Source organism: Coenobita brevimanus, chromosome 94 (genome assembly GCF_032717465.1).
Source record: "Coenobita brevimanus isolate Jiangsu-jjx chromosome 94, ASM3271746v2, whole genome shotgun sequence".
NCBI lineage: Eukaryota > Metazoa > Arthropoda > Malacostraca > Decapoda > Coenobitidae > Coenobita > Coenobita brevimanus.
The window spans coordinates 30,953,262-30,975,496 of NC_137047.1; the positions used below are offsets into that span (position 1 = coordinate 30,953,262).

Below are 22,235 nucleotides of genomic sequence, written 5' to 3' on the forward strand. Positions count from 1 at the left end.
CGTATTAATTGGCTAAGTGGGTTACAGGAGACTACTTGACTTTGAATTCAGTATAGGACCACCTGAGAGGCAGCACTACATCGAATGATTGGATGGTGGGCGTCCCCACTACCAACCAAATCATGAATGTTAGAGAACAGAGAATTAAGATTGGAAATATTCAAAATACATTTTGCTCAGAAGTCTATACTCATCATTCGATTTCATCGTGTTGTTTCAAACCAGGAGCATCAGTTACAGTTATTACTCCGAACAAATAACTCAGGGGAACACTCCAGGAAAGTATTCTAAACAATACCTCTTCATCTTTGGCTCTAATATCCTGACTACAGAAATCCAGGGTATATTCCTGAAGTCCACAGTGATAAAACAATAAATGTTTATCAGGTTCAGTCGATGCTACAACTCGAAATAACCATATTGAGGCTCCTTATTACAAGCAAGCAAGCGAAGCGAGCCAGCTATGTTTACTCTCAGTTAAGTTTGGAAATGAGCGGCCTGGCCCGACCCAACCGCCATGCTAAGTAGAAGCAATAACTTTACTGCTGTGTAGTAGATTTGAAATTCTTTCTGCATGTGATACATTCATGTTATCAACTAAATACTCACCCATAAAGGCGTAGGAACCCCTTGGAATCTCGAGTTTTCCAGGCAAATGTTCGGCTCCAATCGGTGAACGCCCCAATTACCAAATCAAATTAAAAAGGATTTTCCATCATAACACTGATTATTTTGGCATCAGCTCTAGCAATAACACATCGGAGCTCCCGCCAATAATTTTGCATTAACGTTTTTGCTATGAGTTAATGGTGAAATTGCCAAGGGAAAACCCCCTATTTCTGGTATTAATCATTTCATCAGTAACAAGTCTTTATCGTTTCAGTTTCGTCGACAGGGCAGGTTGGCAGCGGAGATTGTAGACATCAGCATTGCAGGTGTGATGAATGCTACAGAGCCTCGCTTTACACTAGCACTCGCGTACCGTTGGAACCTACCTGTATGTTGCTCAAACAACCCTGAGCTGTTTTACTGCTTTCACATTGACGTGTGTGTGTGGGGGGGGGGCGTGTATGTGAGAGACTGTCTTTCATTTCAGTATATATTTCGTTGTTCAGCTACCATCATGAAGAAATGATATATCAGAGGGAAACTGTAATAACATGGCGTTCGCTCATTCGTCACGCTCTTACAAAGCTCACTTTATTAGTTACACATGCATGAAACGGCAATGTGAGTGAATGTGAATGAAAATAAGTTTTAAAACTTCCCTATCTTTTGGGTAATAAAACAAAATTTATCCCGTAGTACTCTCTAGTCTGCCTTGCTAATGATAATCTTTTTTGATGAAACTTGAGGAGTAGCTAAACAGTTTACAGTCTACCCGTACGTTTGTATGACCAGTCAATCGCAATGGTGTACGTAATGTTCAACTAATGATATTACAAAAACTTTCAAATCAGAAAAGGCAGCGAGGTAAGGGAAAGAGGGGAGGAAAAGGAGGAGTGACTGGAAGGAAAGGAGGAAAAGAACTTGGGGTAATAGAAACTAAAACAAACGAGAAGAGGGACAGGTAAGGAGAGGGGGAGAAAAGGGTGGGGGGGGGGGAGAATGTGAGGAATGAGGTGAGATGATGGCACCATTACAAGTGAGGTATGAGAGGCCACTTGGCAGGGGATGTGATGGATCATACGTTGGCCTGGTGTCAGTCATATGACACTCATGCTGCCACTACCACCACCACTTCATCATCATCATCATCATCATCATCATCATCATCATCATCAATCGTCATCCATCAGTCATCATCCATCAATCATCATCCATCAGTCATCATCCATCAATCATCATCACCACCACCAACATACTCACAGCATACCATATCACCAGGACCACCTCATCATCATCATCACTGCCATATTAACGCCACACCACCCCATTACCACTGCCAAACTATCACTAGCCCCACACCACACATCACCATCAAGTCACCACACCACATCATACAGCATCACAAAATATCACCACAACACCACACAACACACCAACTCCTTCATCATCACCACCTCCACATCATCGCCACCCGCACCACTGCCACCAACATGGCATCATCACTGTGTCCAGCATCACACCACCACCGTTTGCTAGGTCTAAATACATGTATTTCTACAGATACCCTGAAAAGGATGAAGATGAGGTCAGACGTCATCAAGTGCTTAGCTGCGGTGCTTATCTCCGTAGCTTAGGTCTTTGAGCCTGTGGCGGTTTTTTTTCACCCACTATCCTGGAATAAAAAGGCCTCAGCATCATCCACGTTACCACAGTTACCTCCCCTGAGTGTTTTCATTGGAAATCATTTTACCTACTCATAAAGGGTGGATGGACACCTGAGTCATGGGGAGTCAGTTCCCCGCACCAGCATGCGAATCATGGTGAAGATGGATTGGCAACTTGGCAGTCAGCGACGCTGACCACTTACCCACCGCTGCGGTATACAGATAAACAGTTTTCGCTCTGTTCGACAGAATCCCTACATAATATAAGAAAATCAAATAATTTGGGTAATTTGGAGAATTTGAAACTATGTAAAACTATGGTAAAATAAGAAAATCTTCATTTTCCTGTGCAATAGTCACACTGTGAAGGCATCACACCCTGTTTTAGATGACCGTAGAGAGTAGACAGTGGAATGCTGTGCAAGACCGATTTCGAAATACAGTTTTCCTAATATCCATTATCTCTGCAACCCCAAGAATATTATTGTGATTTATAGTGGTGGTTTAGATTACTTCTACTTCCAGCATCTAATCCACAAAAAGGCGGCTACTGCTTGCCAGAGTGAGAGAACAAGAGCTTATTCACTGGGTATTAACTTGCGAGCTTGATAATGATATACAGTTATGGTGTCTGGGAAGAATGGGCATTACTCCAGGTAGGTTGTCCAGCAAGTTATTTTGTACACCAAATTATATATATGTTCTGGTGTCAACATCTTTTTCCATGTGAAGTTGTAGTATCGCACACTGTACATAATAATTTTTAAAGCTGTTTAGTCATAATTAACAGTGTGTAATGAAGTGTGAATGATGAACAACCAAATATCATTTCGCTGTTAGCTGTGGTATAGAAAGAAGGTGGATGGCAGACCATAAGTGCCACCCTGTTTCAATTATAAAATAAAGGTTAGGAGAAGTGAAAAGATATCTGAATAGTGCGTAAGTGTAAAGTCCTGGGGAACCATTTATTATGTTGGTATATGTGAATGTACTTAATGCCATTTTATAGAGGTGTATAATGTGCTAGTAGAGTTGTCATTTATCTCTACTTTTTGCATAAGCCCAGAGTATATGTAAATGCTTGGCACCTCACTTTTAGCTGACCTCAGCACCGCGCCCTAGTCGGCTAGGAGAGCGTACAGCATGAGAAGACGTTTTATAGTTATCAAGGGAGGTGGTATCGCTCTGACATATCTCTCGGGTCGCAGTTATATTATTCTGTACCCAATAAAGAGAGATTTAATCTGCTCATTTCTGTCACCTTACGCTACCACTTAATAACAGACCAGCTTCCACCTTCTAGTGGCAGAGGACCTTTGGTGGGAAGTGTCGGGCAGTGACGGCGAGTAGCTGACGTGTACTACAGACAGTGTCGTCGATCTCCAACACGGTGGTCTAGTTATACCATAACAGCAGAACACATAATATGTAGTCAACTGCTACTCCATAACGGCTACATTAAATTGGTGGCCAGCGGTGCGACGATACATATAATTGGTGCTAGCGGTGGCACGATATTTAGTGCTAGCCGTGTACCGATACATTAAATTGGTGCTCAGTGCTGGGATACGATACAAGTGCTAAAGGGATTTATGCTGTGAACCAGTAACCCTTGCAATCGCTCGTTCCTGAAGGTGAAACAGAAAATCTTACTCAACTGTTGTAAGGGGACTAATTACCAGTGAGTTAAGTGGAGCAGATAAACTGGAGTGGTGAATATTAATTCCTCCCATTATTCTGCCAGTGCGAGATTCCTATCTTAAGCACAAACTGGCAGTTATCTCGCCCTGTGGTGTGCCAGATATCTCCATCTTCAAACGCAAACTGGCAAGAATCTCGCTCTCGTGTGTGAGAGGCGAGATAAGGAGAGTTCAAGCCAGTGCGGTGAGGAGTGGGTCAACTAGCGACTTCTAGCAACTCCAGAGGCGCGGACGGCCGCAGCGAGCCGAGGGAGAGCGAGAGCGGGCGTATGTGGTGCGACGATCGTATGTGGTGCGTCGAGTGGCGTCACTGCCTGGTGTGCTGCTAACTCCCACAGCGAGAGGGCTGCCGTGTATGGTTGGAAGAGTCTGGTGGAGTGTGGAACGTGGAATGTGGAACATCATCCTGGACTTTCATATCTAGGTAGTGTCCATGCATTAGTAATCCACACACACACACACTTGAATCAACACACGTTAGTTAGTTCATGTGTGGAAATAAAGGTTACTCAGAATTCCCTTGAAAAATATACTTTCTGTGTATTTTATATGTGTCCCGTTCTCTGTCACTTACCGCAACTATCCTTTTTTTATGTCAGTTAATCTTCCTGTATATGGGAGGGGAATATTACTGACAAGGTTGGATGGATACAGTGAAAAAGTGGGGACGTAGAATTAGGGGAAATAGAGATCAGCCAACCCCACTAGACTCAGAATTTTATGAGTGGGTTGATACATTAAATAAAAGTGCTCAGACATATTAAATGAGTGAAGGGCATATTGAGGATCAAGGTGATGAGGATATTTCTGAAGGACAGGATGAGGATTTGAACGTTTTGCATTTGCGTTCTGGTCATACTTATTCAACAGTCCCAGAGCAATCAGTTAGATCCAAAATGGCCATTAGTCTTGCTAATGAGGGTAATCCTAGTGAGGAGACTGTGGAAGTTGAGACTACAACAGTACCTTTGGTCACTCAGGATATGCAAAACCCAGTTATTACTGATACTGATAATACTACAACCACTCACATACCTGTGTATACTTCAGATGTTTTCAGTACACCATAGGGTTTTGGACAGAATTTATTTTCTGTTCCTTATTCAAATGCATGGGGTATAAACACAGATGGTATTGGCATGCGAACCCAGAATTCTAATCAATGGGGCATGAATACTAATATTGGCATGCAAACCCAGAATCCTAATCAATGGGGCATGAATACTAATATTGGCATGCAAACCCAGGGCCCTTCTCCAAATACCTGGGGCATGACTAACAATATGGGCAAAGTCAGACTAACCCTCCTCCTTTGTGGCAGATACCTGTACCTAATCTGGCTACTGATATAGCACAGCAGCATCCTAACTGTACTGAAAGTCAGGCTTTGGCGAAGGCAGGCATATGCTATGCAGAAGCTAGCAAAGCCTTGCAAACTTCGGGCTGGAGAGATACAGCTATTAGTTCTCCACAGCAAAAGACCAAGGCTGTTAAGCCAAAGGTGAAAAGATGGTGCACCATACATGGGCATTGTCCTCATGAAACGGACTGTTGCCCCTTTGTCATTGAAAAGAGGAAGAAACTAGGGAACCCAGCTAGTTTGGGGGAAGCTCAGGGCCACGCGCAAAAGTAATTAAAATAGTACAATCCACCGATGCGTGTGTGGCAGCTATTACTAAGGTGGACTTATTATCTATTCCTTGGATCATAGGGAAAGGTCAAGTGTCCCTGATCGTAGATACAGGGGCATGTACAAACATTATTTCTAGTAAAGCGTTGCAAAGACTTAAAAGTGAAATGCCTCTAACAAACTGGACATTATCAGCACCTGATGTAATGTTGACAGGTGTGACAGGGAGTAGAATGAAGATTGTAAGCCAGGTGCCGTTGACATTGAGGGCAGATAAACGATCTCCTGTGTTACGTGCTACGTTTTATGTGGTTGAGGATTTTCCTCTGCCAGCTGATGGGCTGTTAGGCTTTGAACCCATGGAGGAGTATGATATAGTAATACACCCTCAAAGACATTCCATTTCCTTTAATGGGAAAGAGTTTGTAGGCCTTAATCCCTCAGTGACACGAACTGGAACTGGCATCCAATCAGGAGCCGTCCAACCAGTTGTGACCCCGACAAGTGAAGCGTCAAGGGAGTCCCCGGATGCATACGAAGCGGAGGGTATGTACTGGAAGAAAGTCAGGGCTATAGTGAGTGGTAATCACCACTTACCCAGTCAAACTGTCTGTAAAATTCCTGTCAGAGTACCTGACGTGTCGGTGGGAACTGATGTAGCATGCTTAACTGAGATTGTAAAACATAAGGCACTGTCGCTGGAATCGACTCTGACTAGCGTTGGCCAAGACCAGAAGACGTCCCTCTTCATCGCAAATATGAGAGGTGGTGCAGCTAAGCTCAGAGATGGTTGTTATATAGGCGACTTGATGTGCTATGGTGCCCCCTTAAAGGAAGTCAACAACATGCTGGTGATCTCTCCTGTAGTTACATCTCAAGCAACGACTCAGTCGGAACCCGTACGTCTGGCTAAGGAAAAACAGCTGGAGCAATATGTGAAGGTCACGGATAATGTAGACCATAAAACACAACTCCTAGCCCTCCTTAGAGAATTTTCCGACGTAGTAGCACTTCCAGAAGCGCTGGGTAGGACGGATAGGGTGAAGCATCATATTGGTTTGTGCCCTGGTACAAAACTAGTTTATGTGCCTGCATACCGTCTACTGCACAGCCAAAGGGAAGCAGTGGATGAGGAAGTTGAAAGGATGCTTCATGATGAAGTTATCCAGCCTTCCTCCTCATCTTGGAATGCACCACTCTTTCTAGTGCCTAAGAAGGACGGTGGTGTGAGACCTGTTGTGGACTTTCGGCAAGTGAACAAGGTACCAGTACCGGATCGTTACCCGAGTCCGCATCTGCAAGACTTACTTCAATCATTAGGTAAGGGAAATACTGTGTTTACTTGTCTGGATCTAGCGTCAGGGTATTGGCAGGTGGAGCTGACCGAAGAGTCGCGTCCCATTACTGCTTTTAGCACTCACCGTGGGCACTTTGAATTTCTCCGGATGCCTTTTGGACTGAGTAATGCTCCTTTAACATTTCAGCGGATGATAAACCAATTGTTTGGCGAGATGTTAGGGCAAGATGTCTTAGCGTATCTAGATGACCTAATCATCGTGAGTAACAATGTTAACAGTCATTTTAACAAGTTAAAACGAGTGATGGAAACCTTGAGATCCGCAGGTCTGAAAATTAAGCTGTCAAAGTGTGAATTTCTGAAATCCAGTATTAGATTTTTAGGACACCTAGTTGATGGTAATGGCATCAAGACTGTGCCGGACAAGGTAAGGCCAATGTTAAATTTTCCTACACCACAGAACAAGGATCAGATAAGATCGTTCCTAGGCCTCACTGGCTTTTATAGGAGTTTTGTCCACAGGTATGCCATCATAGCATCACCTTTAATGACGCTACTTAAGAAGGACGCTGCATGGAAATGGGGACCCTCGGAAGAGAAAAGCTTCAACGAGCTCAAACAAGCCATGTCAGAAGCACCCGTATTAGCATTTCCTGATTATACTCAACCTTTCTATCTGTGCACGGACGCCTCAGGTCTGGGTCTGGGAGCGGTGTTACAGCAGAAAGATGAGCAAGGTAAGACACATACCATAGCATATGCTAGTAGGGCACTAAGACCCCCAGAGAAGAACTATTCGACGACACATTTGGAGACATTAGCAGTCGTGTGGGCGTTAGGACATTTCCGGGATATTGTCTTTGGCTACCGGATAATTGTTTTAACTGACCATGCACCCATACACGACTTGTTTAAAGGAAAAAACTTGCACAGTAAGATTGCGCGTTGGTTTGGCAAGGTAATGGAGTTTGATCCAGAGGTCAGATATTTACCAGGCCGTCAAAATGTCATAGCCGACGCGTTGAGTAGAGACATTGCTGCTACCATAGCCGAGGATGTTGCTCTTGCTGAGTATTCCTCAGACACGGTAAAAGCGGAACAACGTAATGATGCGATGTGGTCTCAAGTCATCTATGCCTTGGAGTCTGGCGACGAGACTTGTCTACCTGAACTCCCAGTACCAATGAGTCACTTCCATCTTCAACAGGGTCTTTTGTATAAGCAACCCCCAGGGAAGGACACTGCATATCAGTTGGTTGTTCCTGCTACCTTACAGCAAGCCGTGCTACAATTAGTTCATGACGTACCTCAAGTGGGTCATCCCGGTCGCGATAGATGCATACGTGAGGCGAGAAAGAAATACTATTGGCTGACCATGAGGAAGGACATAGAAGCCCACGTCAGTCAATGTGTCAAATGCGCGGAAATACGAGGAACGACGGGACTTCCGACTCCCATCTTAGAGTATCCTCTACCGGAAAAACCCTGGGATACAGTCTCCATTGATCTTTTAGCGTTGCCGAGAAGTCGTCAAGGTTCAAGTTATGTACTGGTGGCAGTGGACCATTTCTCACGATTCACTGTTTTAGCACCTTTACAGACGAAAACTTCAGAGGAGGTGGTGCACGCTTTTGTGACTTCAGTGATTTGTCCATACTCTACACCCAAGGTATTGCTCAGCGATAATGGCAGTGAATTTCGTAACCAGGTGTTACAAGAAATCTGTCGTATGTATGGAGTAAAGCAAGTTTTTGTAACGCCTTACAGTCCTAAGAGCAATGGCCTTGTGGAGAGAACAAACAGGAAGATACTGGAAGTCTTAAGACCAGTAATAACCTCAAATCAAGAGGACAACTGGGAAGACTGGTTATCACATGTAGCGGCGACCATCAACTCCTCAGAAAATTCATCAGCCGGGAAGTCTCCTCATTATATCCTCTATGGAGAAGAGAAAGTGTTACCCTACGATTTGTTGGCTGGACCTCCTACTCCAGTATACAATGAAGAAGTCTACGCAAAGGTACAGTTGTTGAAATTCCAACGTATACACAGTGAAGTACGGAAAAGATTAAAAGCCTCAAGAGCGGAGATGATGGCAAAACAACACAAAGGTAGTCAAGAAAAGACGTTACAGGCAGCCCAGAAGGTCATGATCCACAACCCTGAGAGAATTTCCAAGCTCAGACCTAAGTTCCGCAAACCATATACCGTTGTGGAACGAGTACGTGGAAATACTTATAGAATAAAGGATGAAGCTAATGGAACTCAGGAGGTAGTACATGCTGATAGGATCAAACTAGTAAGTCAAGAGCTAGGCCTATCGTCTGATGTGTTGTCCCCTCTGTCTTTGTCGCAGTCTATGTCGTCATCCGTACCTGTCCCTAACCAAGAGTATCGCAGCAAGCTACGATCCCACAACAAGAGTGATTAAGGGAGTATCTACTCTTGCAGAAAAAAATGTGGCTGTGGCTCATACTCCTCGTGTGTTGCTTGGGGTGGACCTATGGAACGACATCGGACATGGACACGACTACGTTAATGCCAGGAGCACTGAAGAGCCCACTTGGAGAAGTCGTGGTAGTGGAAGATGCAGTATGCGTCTACTATCCAATGGAAGGCTATCTCCAAACGCCAGAGATTGTCAAGGAGGCCTCCAAGGGCTTGTCGAATCTCAGACAGCAACTGTTGGAAGTGGGAAAGATGTTTAATCGAAACCCACGATTGACGAACTCTGACACGGAAGCTATGGAACGAACCTTGCACGGAATTGTTGAGCTTCAGACTAGGCATATAGACAGGCTCACCAACAGGCTCACTAACTTGCATGTTGCTTTACCTAACGTACACTCTGATCTTTCCAAGCATGTCCATGCACGTACTAAGAGAGGACTTGTGGATTTTCTAGGAATCCTGTCTCAACAACTCTTTGGCACGGCATTAGATAAGGATGTAGTGCAATTGGGTAGACAGATGCATGACTTGACACTGGCCGTTAAAGCCAATAATAGATTAATCATGCATGTGTATCAACAGTTAGATGAGTTCACTAACAAAGCTAAAGAGATAATTAGGACTACCAGCCATCTAGTAGAGCTTGTGAACAACATCCAAATTAACCTACCAACCCTAGCTAACTTGGTGTTATTCGCTGAGTACTTACATGCTCTCGACGAGTCAACCACTGCTTTGGAGAAGCATGCATCCAATATGGTGGACGGATTAATCGATGCAAGTTTGAACAGGGTTAATGCTTTATTGCTGCCTACTAATATACTAACAAATGCACTTGATATAGCTATGTGGAAGCATGGACTTATGCCACTCTTTGATCTGTGTCAACTGGAATATTATTACCCATTGTTAGAGGCCCAGTTGACCCATGAAGGCATCCTGATATTGGTACCTATGAGGAATGCTGTAACATACCAGGCATGGCAGTTCATTTTCTTCCCTTTTGCTACTGCTAATAATACACTTGTTGTTATTGAAGAGGGTCCAGAGGTTCTAGTTGTCTCAGATGACAAGAAATATGTAGCAGAAACGACTGTGGATGAATTTGAGAAGTGTAAGGCCTCATTTCTTGATCTCCATGTATGTCCTGCTTTCCATTTTGTCTTCGTACCATTAAAGGTAGAGGAGTGTAAGAGGGCCTTGTTGGACACAAATACTTCCTCTGCTCTGCAACGTTGCACCTTCCAACCCATTCAGTTGAAGTCAGTTTTCCATGCTCATATTCATGCGAAACAGTACTTTTACTTTCCTGAGACAGAGGACGTAACTGTGACTTGTGCCTCGCAGAATCAATTCCTTACAGTAAAGGGGTATTATGTTGCACCTGATTTTTGTGAGTTACACAGTAAAGAGATAGCAGTTCTGCCTAGCAAGCATCATCTAGCTTTGTCAGTGAACTTCTCATCCCAGTTACGACCCTTTTTACCTTCATTCAATGTTACTTCCTTGAATGTGAACAGGCTGTCTCATGTATTAAAGGAGCTTACCTTCCTCTCCCACCTGAACAGGACTGATTTAGAGCCTTATGTACTCTCCTATCTTCCTTCATACCTTTCTCCTTCCTATTTTGGTCCTGGCGTTGGTCTTCTACTTATTGTGGTCTTGTCCTGTGTTTGTGGTTTAGGCTACTATTTAAGGCGCCAATTAAGGAACCCACTGAGACCACATGTCCGTACTCGCGGATTGCAAGTGGATGTTCCTGAATAGTTAGCTACCCTACACTCTGGTTAGGCTACACGGTAGTTAGGACAACAATGTCGACAAGAACGTCAATGGCGTGGCCGAGCGATGTTCTGGTGTCAACATCTTCTTCCATATGAAGTTGTAGTATCACACATTGTACATAATTTTTAAAGCTGTTTAGTCATAATTAACAGTGTGTAATGAAGTGTGAATGATGAACAACCAAATATCATTTCGCTGTTAGCTGTGGTATAGAAAGAAGGTGGATGGCAGACCATAAGTGCCACCCTGTTTCAATTATAAAATAAAGGTTAGGAGAAGTGAAAAGATATCTGAATAGTGCGTAAGTGTAAAGTCCTGGGGAACCATTTATTATGTTGGTATATGTGAATGTACTTAATGCCATTTTATAGAGGTGTATAATGTGCTAGTAGAGTTGTCATTTATCTCTACTTTTTGCATAAGCCCAGAGTATATGTAAATGCTTGGCACCTCACTTTTAGCTGACCTCAGCACCGCGCCCTAGTCGGCTCGGTGAGCGTACAGCATGAGAAGACGTTTTATAGTTATCAAGGGAGGTGGTATCGCTCTTACATATCTCTCGGGTCGCAGTTATATTATTCTGTACCCAATAAAGAGAGATTTAATCTGCTCATTTCTGTCACCTTACGCTACCACTTAATAACAGACCAGCTTCCACCTTCTAGTGGCAGAGGACCTTTGGTGGGAAGTGTCGGGCAGTGATAGCGAGTAGCTGACGTGTACTACAGACAGTGTCGTCGATCTCCAACACGGTGGTCTAGTTATACTATAACAGCAGAACACATAATATGTAGTCAACTGCTACTCCATAACGGCTACATTAAATTGGTGGCCAGCGGTGCGACGATACATATAATTGGTGCTAGCGGTGGCACGATATTTAGTGCTAGCCGTGTACCGATACATATATATATATATATATATATATATATATATATATATATATATATATATATATATATATATATATATATATATATATATATATATATATATATTTATATATATATATATATATATATATATATATATATATATGTGTATATATATATATATATATATATATATATATATATATATATATATATATATATATATATATATATATATATATATATATATATATATATATATATATATATATATATATATATATATATATATATATATATATATATATATATATATATATATATATATATATATATTTTATGTGACCGACTCTGAGCATAGGCTTTCAAGGCCCAGTAGTCCTCCTACGTACCACACACCTCTACATGTCACCACTTCGGCGCTAACACCCACCGTCCATACTGAATACATGCTAGGGCTGTCTCATACAGGACTGGTGTATTGGTATTAGCGGGGGTATTTTTACGACATGTCGGCGGGTCTTCTGGTAGATCAGTAAAGTCTGATTTTATGAAATTCAAATCCTTAAACTGTTCCCTGCCCCAGCGGGATTTGAACCCGGGTCCGTTAGGACTGCAGGCCAACTCTCTACCGATATATATATATATATATATATATATATATATATATATATATATATATATATATATATATATTGGCTCTATGGTCATCGTCCACTATACGGGGCATTTGGCCATATAAATAAGATTCAGACAATACAGCAGCTCACGCAGTATACACGAGACGGCCAGTCTAGGGGGCCAATCGTGGAAGCAGCATAAAATAAAAATCCCGCAAATCGGCTAGACGGACCTCCTCCCCCCTGACAATCAGAATCGGGGGAATCCACTCATCCAGGTCGGCTGCCCTAAACAGATCGTACAAAGTGAAGAAAGTCGTGGCTCCGAGCTGGTTAAGGGTCAGGAGGTGACGATAGGATATACTGTACAGTATATATAGTACATTCATATATACTGCGGAAGAGGGGGGAAGGTCACAACACCTCCCATCCTTAAATCAGCCTATAGAGGTTATCTGCTCCAATGATCCTTGTGCAGTCGATAGGCGAAAATTTATTTTAACATAGTTGTATTCCATGAATATCCAATAATCCTGCAGCAGTTATGAAGTAAGCATATTGAGAATTATTGGGATGTGGAGCCGAAGAAACTAAACCCACCATAATTTGGTGAATTTCCTTGTTCATTCCGAACGAGGTAAGGTAAAAATTTTAGCCATTTTTTTTTTTTTTTTAAGTTCAAAACCATTTATAATGCTGACGATTTATTTGAAGTCGAAATGAGACAATTGGATCAAATACAGGGTGACCCCCCCAAAAATCCCACATTTCGAAAGGCTGTAGCACTCGAGGTAGTGAGGCGGGAGGGGCGGGGTTAGGGTCTATTGGTAGCTCAACCCAAACTGTCCTCAGTCGCCAAATGGCGTGGTCGCGAGCACGTCGTGCGTTCGCTGTTGAAGCGTTCTTCACAAACAACCGTTCCGTGATCGCCGTCCAGAGGGCCTTTCGAAGATGTTTCAGTATTCCACGGAACCAAAACGTTCCAGATCGGAAAACCATCTTGCAGTGGGTTGAGAATTTCCGGGCAACAGGTTCAGCTTTAAAAAGAAAATCACCTGGTCGACCTAGAAGAGTTCGTATGCCTGAGAGTATTAAAGCATTGAGGCGATCTGTTGTGCAGTCTCTGAGACGTTCTGCACGGAAGCATGCTTTAGCTGTAGGGATATCCCGGGAAACTGCAAGGAGAATCTTACACAAAGACTTTCACTTCCATCCATACATTCGGCGGAGATAGCCGCTGTTCCACCCAACATGACCCATCGAGCCATGGCAGCCTTCAGAAATCGCCTCCAAGCATGTATAGACAATGATGGCCACCATTTGGAGGATGTCATCTTTAAAACATGATGAATAAAAACTGTACTGAATGAAGTTCCATGTGTGCAACTAATATTTTGATTATCTTTAGCCATTTTTTTTTTCATTTACCTTTGAAATGTGTGAGTTTTTTCTGGGTCACCCTGTACATGTTCTGTCTTTTTTAATAAAAAAAATCGGACAGTTGAAATTTGGCATGAACTTTCCCAAGACTTTTACAACAGATTATTTTCAACATGTATCACAGCAAGACACTGCTGATAACGATGAAACTAAGAGAAACATTTACACTGTTGGGTGATCGACTGTTTTCGATCGACAAACCTAAACTCCCAAAAAATGCTAATAACTGCTATGATCACATCATTGTGGAACGGAAAATGATTGGTCACTTCAAGAGAAGTACTTTGCCAGCAGCACCAAATCCCATTGTCAGACCCTCAGGGCGGACGATCTTACCTCGTACAGTAACTTTACCGATAGATTCACTTCATCCACACCCGCACGACTGAGAACTGTATGGTCTACAATTTATTCAGGGTTAAACGTGTCGAAAAGCTGAGGGTTTATGTTCTGGCTAATAGACACTGTGACAAACAGTGACGTTACTGTGATTTTTTTCCTTAATGTTAATGATCATCCCTCAGCTTCAAGGAGGGGAATAAGGAAACTAATCAGTGTTTTTTCTCTCTCGTATTGTACAATTTAAAGTTTCAAGTCCCTGATGATTGCAAAGGGGATACGTTTCAGTACAAAGCTTTAGGGCAATTGTTAACTAATTGTCTCTTTCCAGCAACGGCATTGGTCCATAGTACAAAAGTCATATGTTTCTTCTTTCCTTTGATCTGGAAATTTTCTCAAGTTACTGGTCGTCAAATATAAATTACTGTGATATATTTGTTTAGGACCTTTAAATAGTCTGGAAGCTTCTATTCATAAAAGCATTTTCTCTGCTTACAGCATCATGTATCTGTCTGTCTGAAGCCCTGCTCCTTAATCTAATATACTATACCACTAGCCGTGTGTGTGTGTGTGTGTGTGTGTGTGTGTGTGTGTGTGTGTGTGTACTTTGGGCAGCCGAAACTACACATTCAAATCGCACCAAAATTGGCACAAAAATCGCAAAAAATTCGCTGATGCGGAAAAACTTGGTCCCATCACGATTGAAAAACTTTTACTATATTTAATGACCGATCACATTTTTACCAAAAAATGCCGCTCCTGGCCCCCCTCATAGGATCTCCGTAGAATTTTTTACCCATAGCTACAATTAAAATATACTATAGCAGTAGCCGTGTGTCAGTGTGTGTATTTCGGACTTGTGTTCGGACAACTTGGGTTCCATTCCCCAAGCTGCAAATAACACGATCAATTGGTTAGCTGCAAAAAATCCAAGTGACAACGTTAGACTAGAACAGCACATAAACATGACTCAGATTACCTGAAATGATCGCAAAGCGCGCGCGAAGCACGAGGAAACGAGTGAGAAGCATGAGGAAACGAGTGCGAAGCACGAGAAAGCGAGCGCGCGGCGCGAGAGCCCTCCGCAGGAGCAAGTGCGAGGGGCCCGAAGGGCCCACGAGCACTTGTCACCTCTACGTCGCCCTGTCTTCCGCCACATAGCTACTCCTCCTCCAGCTCATACCCGCTCTCCCGTGTGTCTCTCCACTCCATCCTTCCATCTCAACCTCGACCTCCCCCTCTTCCTCCCCCTCTTCCTCCCCTCGTCCATTTCACTTACACACACGCTTCTTATCAGTCTCGCATTTTCATCCTCTCGACATGGCCGGACCATCTCCGAGTATTGCACTTAACGCTTTCAGTCACATTCACATCAACACCACAACGCTCCTCCAGTCGTCCGTCTGTCTCAACATAAATTAGGCTTATCTTGTCTGCATCATGAAATTATTTCATGTATGTACTAAAAATAAAAGGAACAAAATATTATGAAGTATCGTTTACATGCATCATGAGTACAGCAGCGATTTACAAAGTCTTTTAAATATTCACGATTTACAAAATCTTTTAAATAATCATAGATGTACTTTATATCCTCTCCAGTAGAGATCGCAATAATTTTAATAAGAGTTTTCTCTAAATCACAGGATATTTTGTTCCAGGAAAAAAAAAAAAAAAAAAAAAAAAAAGGGGATTTTAAAGACCTACTTTTGGAAACACTGGACCACCACCACCACAACCACAACCCCATACCACAATGACCACCACAGCACCACAATAACCACCACCGTCATCATCACATCTCCATGACGGTTACATCATCAGCACCTAATTCTCAACAACACCTCCAGTCACCTCTTGAAGTTCGGCTGACTGGTGTGGTTCCTCATTTCGACCGCAGCGATAGTGTATATTAGTGGCATTTAATATATATATATATATATATATATATATATATATATATATATATATATATATATATATATATATATATATATATATTTTCATCATCCATTCATTGCCAGACGCCATGTATCCCAAACGGGGTGGCCAAGGGCTTAGAGTTAATTGTTTTACAGGGAGGGGCACTAATCCTCCACCAACCCTCACCTGACACGTAGGGAGAACGTTATACCAACAGCATCTGCTGTTCCCATGCTGTCACCCATCCAGGTACTAACCAGACCCAACGTTGCTTTACTTCGCTGATCGGACGGGAATCGGTGTACTCAACGTGATATATATATATATATATATATATATATATATATATATATATATATATATTCGTATGCATGGTATTCGCAGACCAGGAATCATATATATATATAACAGATATGATGAACTTACCGTCTCGTTTCTTTAAACCATAGTGGTTATCTACCTTAATGTCTTGTGCAGTCGGCAGGAATAAATATATTTTAAATAACTAAATGAATACTAAGATTAATAATTTGCATATTTCTCCATCAAAACAAAATATAGGTCAAATCATTCCACAAATAGGTTGTAGCAATGTGGATTGTCAGTACTGCCTCTTTGCACCCATACTTGACTATCTTTGTCATGGGGATGCTGGTCAAAATTATACATCATATCTCAGTGCTCCGCTTGTCATCCTCTTCACTTCCAGACCCTGTGTTCCATTATTCATGCTGCCACTGGGCAATTTTGTTCCGCTCAGAGGAGTCGTTTTGCAGTAAAAGAGCCATATAAGGCTGTATCTAACCCCTCCACTTCGAAAAATCTACCCCAGGAAGAATAGAAATCGACTGGAAATAGCAATAACAAGATCAGAATTACGTCAGCCGATTGAAGAGGTACTGTAGTATATTATAACTCTGGCCCTGCTAAGACCGGTTTATTTATTTGTATATTTATTTATTTATTTATTTATTGTTAATACAATGGCGTACTCGTTGTTGATCGTGAACTAAGACACACATCTGTTAGCTTCACTAACAAATGGTCTCATTCCTTCGCTTGGGCAAAGACAGAGAAGGTCTGGAATAATACCTATCTAGTACATAAGTAGCATTAAGTAGCATTAAGGTAGACGGACAGTTTAAAATATCCATCACAGTATAGTCGCGGCGCACGATTCTGAGGTTGTCAGTATCGTACCCTGGCAACCTGCCATTCAAAAGTGCTTCCCATTTCGTGTATAAAATGAGACGCAAGTGAACCGCGTATAATATGTTCGTGTCTAATAATATTCGTGTATAATATATTCGTGCATAATAATATGATTTGTGTATAACATGATACGATATCGGACGCACTTTTGAATGGTAGGTTGCAAGAATGACAACCTCAGAGTCGTGCGCCGCGACTGTAGTAGGTACACAGCCAGGTCCCCAGTTATACCGCTGGATGATTAGAACAAAGAACCTTTGTTCAAATGTCTCTCCGGCTCGAACATCGAACCCAGATTTTTTTCATTCGGGAGCTGGATGTTCTAACCCATGCACCACCAGTTCCTCTTTCTCAGGTAAGATATACTTGCCTCCTTATGGTTTCATGGTGATGGTGTTTCAATCAGGTGTGACGTGTTAGGAAATAAATTGATTATACTACTTATTATCAAGGAAAAGATGTGGAGGTCACAGAACCTTCTCTCCTGAAATTGCATATCCGTAGTTATTAATGTCTTAGCCCATGTGCAGTCCATAGGCACAACATTAAAATCCACTTTAACAAATACATGCTACAAATTAAACTGGAACTTACCATTATGAATGCTTCAGTGTTTATGGCAAGGTTCTTTCATGTGCGTGAGTTGGCACATCTAGCTCATAACTTAATTCGATTCTCGGCCCGGTCATAATTCAAGGACTTTATTTTTCTTCCTTTGTCCCAGTTCAGTTCCATCTGGGAACTTGGATGCACTGCTGGTCGTCTTCTATAGGAAGATTGGAACTTGGCAGAACCTAATTGTTTTTGCGTTAATGATCCTTGTGCAATTGATAGACATGAATTCTAAGGACCTCTGTGGACTCTGCTACCTGAGTTTATTTCTCAGCGTTAGTCAAAAAGCTTCCGGTAAAGGTCTTGTGTGTGACTGTCCTAGATAATTGAACGCTAATACATGTTTCGAGGCTTCAGCTTAAAGTCGTTTTATATTTTATTCTGTCCATCGCCGCACGATTCTATCACCAAGGAAGAGATACATCGAGCTGAATGGGTCAACTGCGTAATCTCACTGTCTTCTTTTGTTCTATCTTGTTTAAAAACCACCAAATATGTAGTATGCATTTAGCAATATCAGGTTCCTTTGACTCAGTCGCTGATAAATAAAACTGTCAGGGGTTGGCTGAAACTCACTTCTCGAGTCGTTCCCAGCACAAAAGAATTAATGGAAAGAGAATTAACACTTTCAGTCTCCCATGACACACTCTTACCTCCGTAAATCGCCTGACGTTAACTGTAACAGAAATCACACGTTTTATTCTGAACTGTCTAGATTCCATCTATATTACAGCGGGCACCAGCCCACCAAGCATTCACCTGACTTCTTCCCAATCCACTGTCACAAGAGCTAACTGGTAATCTCATTTCCACTGTACACAGTTGGTCAGTCCTGGAATTGTCCTCATCAGTCTGATTACTTTCTCAATAAATTTTGGTAAATATTTACTTTACTGCCGTTTTCCTTCTTTTTTTTTTTTTTTTGTTCCATCTGATAGTTTTTTTAGTTCATTTGAGTGTTTGAGGCCTCATTTGTTGTGCAAATGAATAATGACCATAATATGCCTGTGACAATCTTAGTTACCTCATAACCCTGTGGGAGCTCTTGATTGCCACCTAACCTAACCTAACCTAACAAAGTAATCAAACCTAACCTAACCAAACCTAACCTAACCTAACCTAGCCTAACGTAATCCAGCCTAACCAAACCTAACCTAACTAACCAAACCTAACCTAACCTAAACTAAACTAACAAAAGTGACCTAACCTAACCCAACTAAAGTAACCTAACTTACGCTGATGGTCCTTTTTGGCTCATCTGACAAGCTACGCTAAGCTATCTCAGCCTAAGATCTCAACTTCGCTGGGTGGAATGCCGTGGTCTGCGAAAAATTTAAGGCTGGCCTCGTTATTCTCAAAGAAATATTTCCCAATTTTGTAGTAATTAAACAAGCAGCCTGCACACGGCATCTTGGTGGTGGCCGTGGAGTCGAAGCGCAGTTTCAAGATTAAATATCTCCCTGTGATTGGCCGGCTGAGTGACTTTGGTCAGGTGAGAATTAAATTAAAAATATTCATAAAAATAAAAATATTCATTTGGAGACAAAAAAAAAAAAAACACATACAGGCATACGCTATATGATAACACAGATCCAATGGGTATGGTAAGATTGTCCGCTAAAGAAACGGCAATAAAGTAAATAAATACCCAAATTTTCTCCAGCCATTTTATACGCCATGCGTTCAGGAACCTCAAAATGAATGGATCTTAATTTCGGATCTTGGATCACTTTCCTTTGCCAAAGAGAACGTTTGCAACATCTCAGGTCTTGTTTCTGTATTAAAAATAAAAATACTTCACAACGTCATTACGGCACCTCTGGATCTGTCGTTTATTCAGGCCTGTGACTATTATCTGGATGGAAATAATAACCAAAAAAAAAAAAATCATCATCACTGTCATCGTAACACGTTATCTATCCTAAATATGGACTAAGACAGGATCCGGAAAGAAGGAAGGAGAAAGAACGAATATGAGAGAACCATCTACAGTACAGCCAGTGAAATGTAAACAAAAACCAAGAACAGACTACAACCATGGGATATCATTAAAATTAGGAGGGATACCTACTACTGTCAGCCGTGGCAAACCCCGCCCCCTACCTTGCTGCCGTTGATGAACCACTGTAGTATGGGCTGGTGGTCTGCTTGGAAGGACTGCTGCAGCTGACACCCTATCTTGATCAGCTCTGACGGCTCGTAGATCTCTCGCGCCCCCACCAGCACCGGAGGTAACAGTGGTTCTCCTGAGGACGGGGCGAGGTGTTACTAGGGTGTGGCAGACGAGATGTACGGATGGGGCAGGGGTGGTACTGGGATGCGTCAAGGGTGATAGCGTGAGGTGGGGTGCGTCAGGGGTGGTATCAGCGTGAGGTAGGGTGGGACAGGGGTGGTATCAGCGTGAGGTAGGGTGGGACAGGGGTGGTATCAGCCTGAGGTAAGGTGGAACAGGGGTGGTATCAGCCTGAGGTACGGTGGGACAGGGGTGGTATCAACGTGAGATGGGGTGGGACAGGGGTGGTATCAGCGTGAGGTAGGGTGGGACAGGGGTGGTATCAGGGTGAGGTAGGGTGGGACAGGGGTGGTATCAGCACGAGGTGCTGTGGGACAGGGGTGAAATGGGGTGTCGGTGGGGTGATACAGGGGTGGTACTGGGCGAGTGTAGAATTATACTTAATCAGTGGTGGATTTATTGTCTATCTAGAGGGAACTAGCTGTGCTTGTAGGTGCTGACATCAGACGGCAGCGCCATGTAACTAATCCTCCCGCCATCAGGTGGCGTGAGCAAGGTACGAAGCATGGGCGCCACGTTCGGTTTGGTCGTGAGAAGTTGTTAATTTTTTCAGCACCCTCTGATTTAATGGTGAGTATTTTGCAAAACAATGGTTTGTAAGGATATAGAGTGTATAATTTCAAATAATTGTGGACGATTACTTAGCTGTAGTGTGTGATTCACACGGACAAATGAAGTAGTTATTTTCTTGTACGTGGTCGGAGGTGAGGTTTGTTTACATTGAAAGCACCTCTGGGGCAAAACGGTCCACATGCAAATGGGGTAAAATGGAACACTGTACCATTTTACCTCAAGGTGGTCCATATTACCCATTCATCTTTCGATGGACACAAAACTCACACCCACAACCTGGCTGCAGTTGATGTTGCGAGAGATAATGGTGTGTATATATTGAGTCTTCTCCCCCACTGCACACACAAGTTGCAACCTTTAGATGTTGCAGTTATGAAGCTACTTTCTACATACTATACTCAAGAGGTTGAGCGGTGGTTGAAACAGCATTCTGGAAGATGTGTCACAGTATTTCAACTAGCCACCTTGTTTGGCTAGCCACCTTGTTTGGAAATGCTTATCTCAAATCAGCAACAGCTCAAAATGCAGCAAATGGCTTCAGGAAAACAGGGATCTACCCACTCAACCGGAACACATTCGAAGATCATGATATTGCCCCTTCAGATGTAACAGACCAGGGTAAAACTAGTTCTAAAGACTCCCAGCCCCCTGTCAATGAACTTCAAGATAATATCCAAGAAACACAAAATGATGTCCAAAGACCTACTGATGCCACAACATGCGATGCTAATAGGCCTACAACACAACCAGGTTTTGACAAAACACCTGATATTTCTAGTACCTCTGGCTACGTTTCTGTCTTTGAAATAGTCCCCCACCTAAGGCAAATCAAACACTCGATTCAAAAAGGAAATCAGTGAGAGCAGTACCAGACACATAACAGCATCCCCTTACAAACTAAAACTGGTTGAGTCTCAAAGTGGAAAGACAAGAGCTGAAGCAATAATGGGGACAAAGAGGAAGATTACATATGAAAAACAGCAGAAAGTAAAGAAAGCACAAAAGTCAAGGCCAATAAAAAAGAAAGAGAAGGGTAAACGAGGCTCAACAGCATCTCAAGATGAGTCAAGTGAGTCCGATAATGATGACGACACACTGTGCTTTTACTGCACTGAAAAATACAGCAAACATCAGGAGAAGGGTGGATTCAGTGTACTACCTGTCTGCATTGGGCACATGATGATTGTGCAGGTGTTGAGCTGTGGAAAGGTTTAG

The 22,235-nt window shown here is 42.5% G+C and overlaps 1 protein-coding gene across 1 annotated transcript in view; it reads right to left on the reverse strand.

Moving 5' to 3' along the window:
* The window catches only part of LOC145412875 (uncharacterized), a 255,073-nt gene that overhangs the window by 89,039 nt on the left and 143,799 nt on the right, over positions 1–22,235 (reverse strand). The window contains exon 4 of the mRNA XM_080282675.1: positions 20,258–20,400. Within this exon, the coding sequence (XP_080138801.1) occupies positions 20,258–20,400 (143 nt within the window). The remainder of the gene's footprint in view (positions 1–20,257; positions 20,401–22,235) is intronic.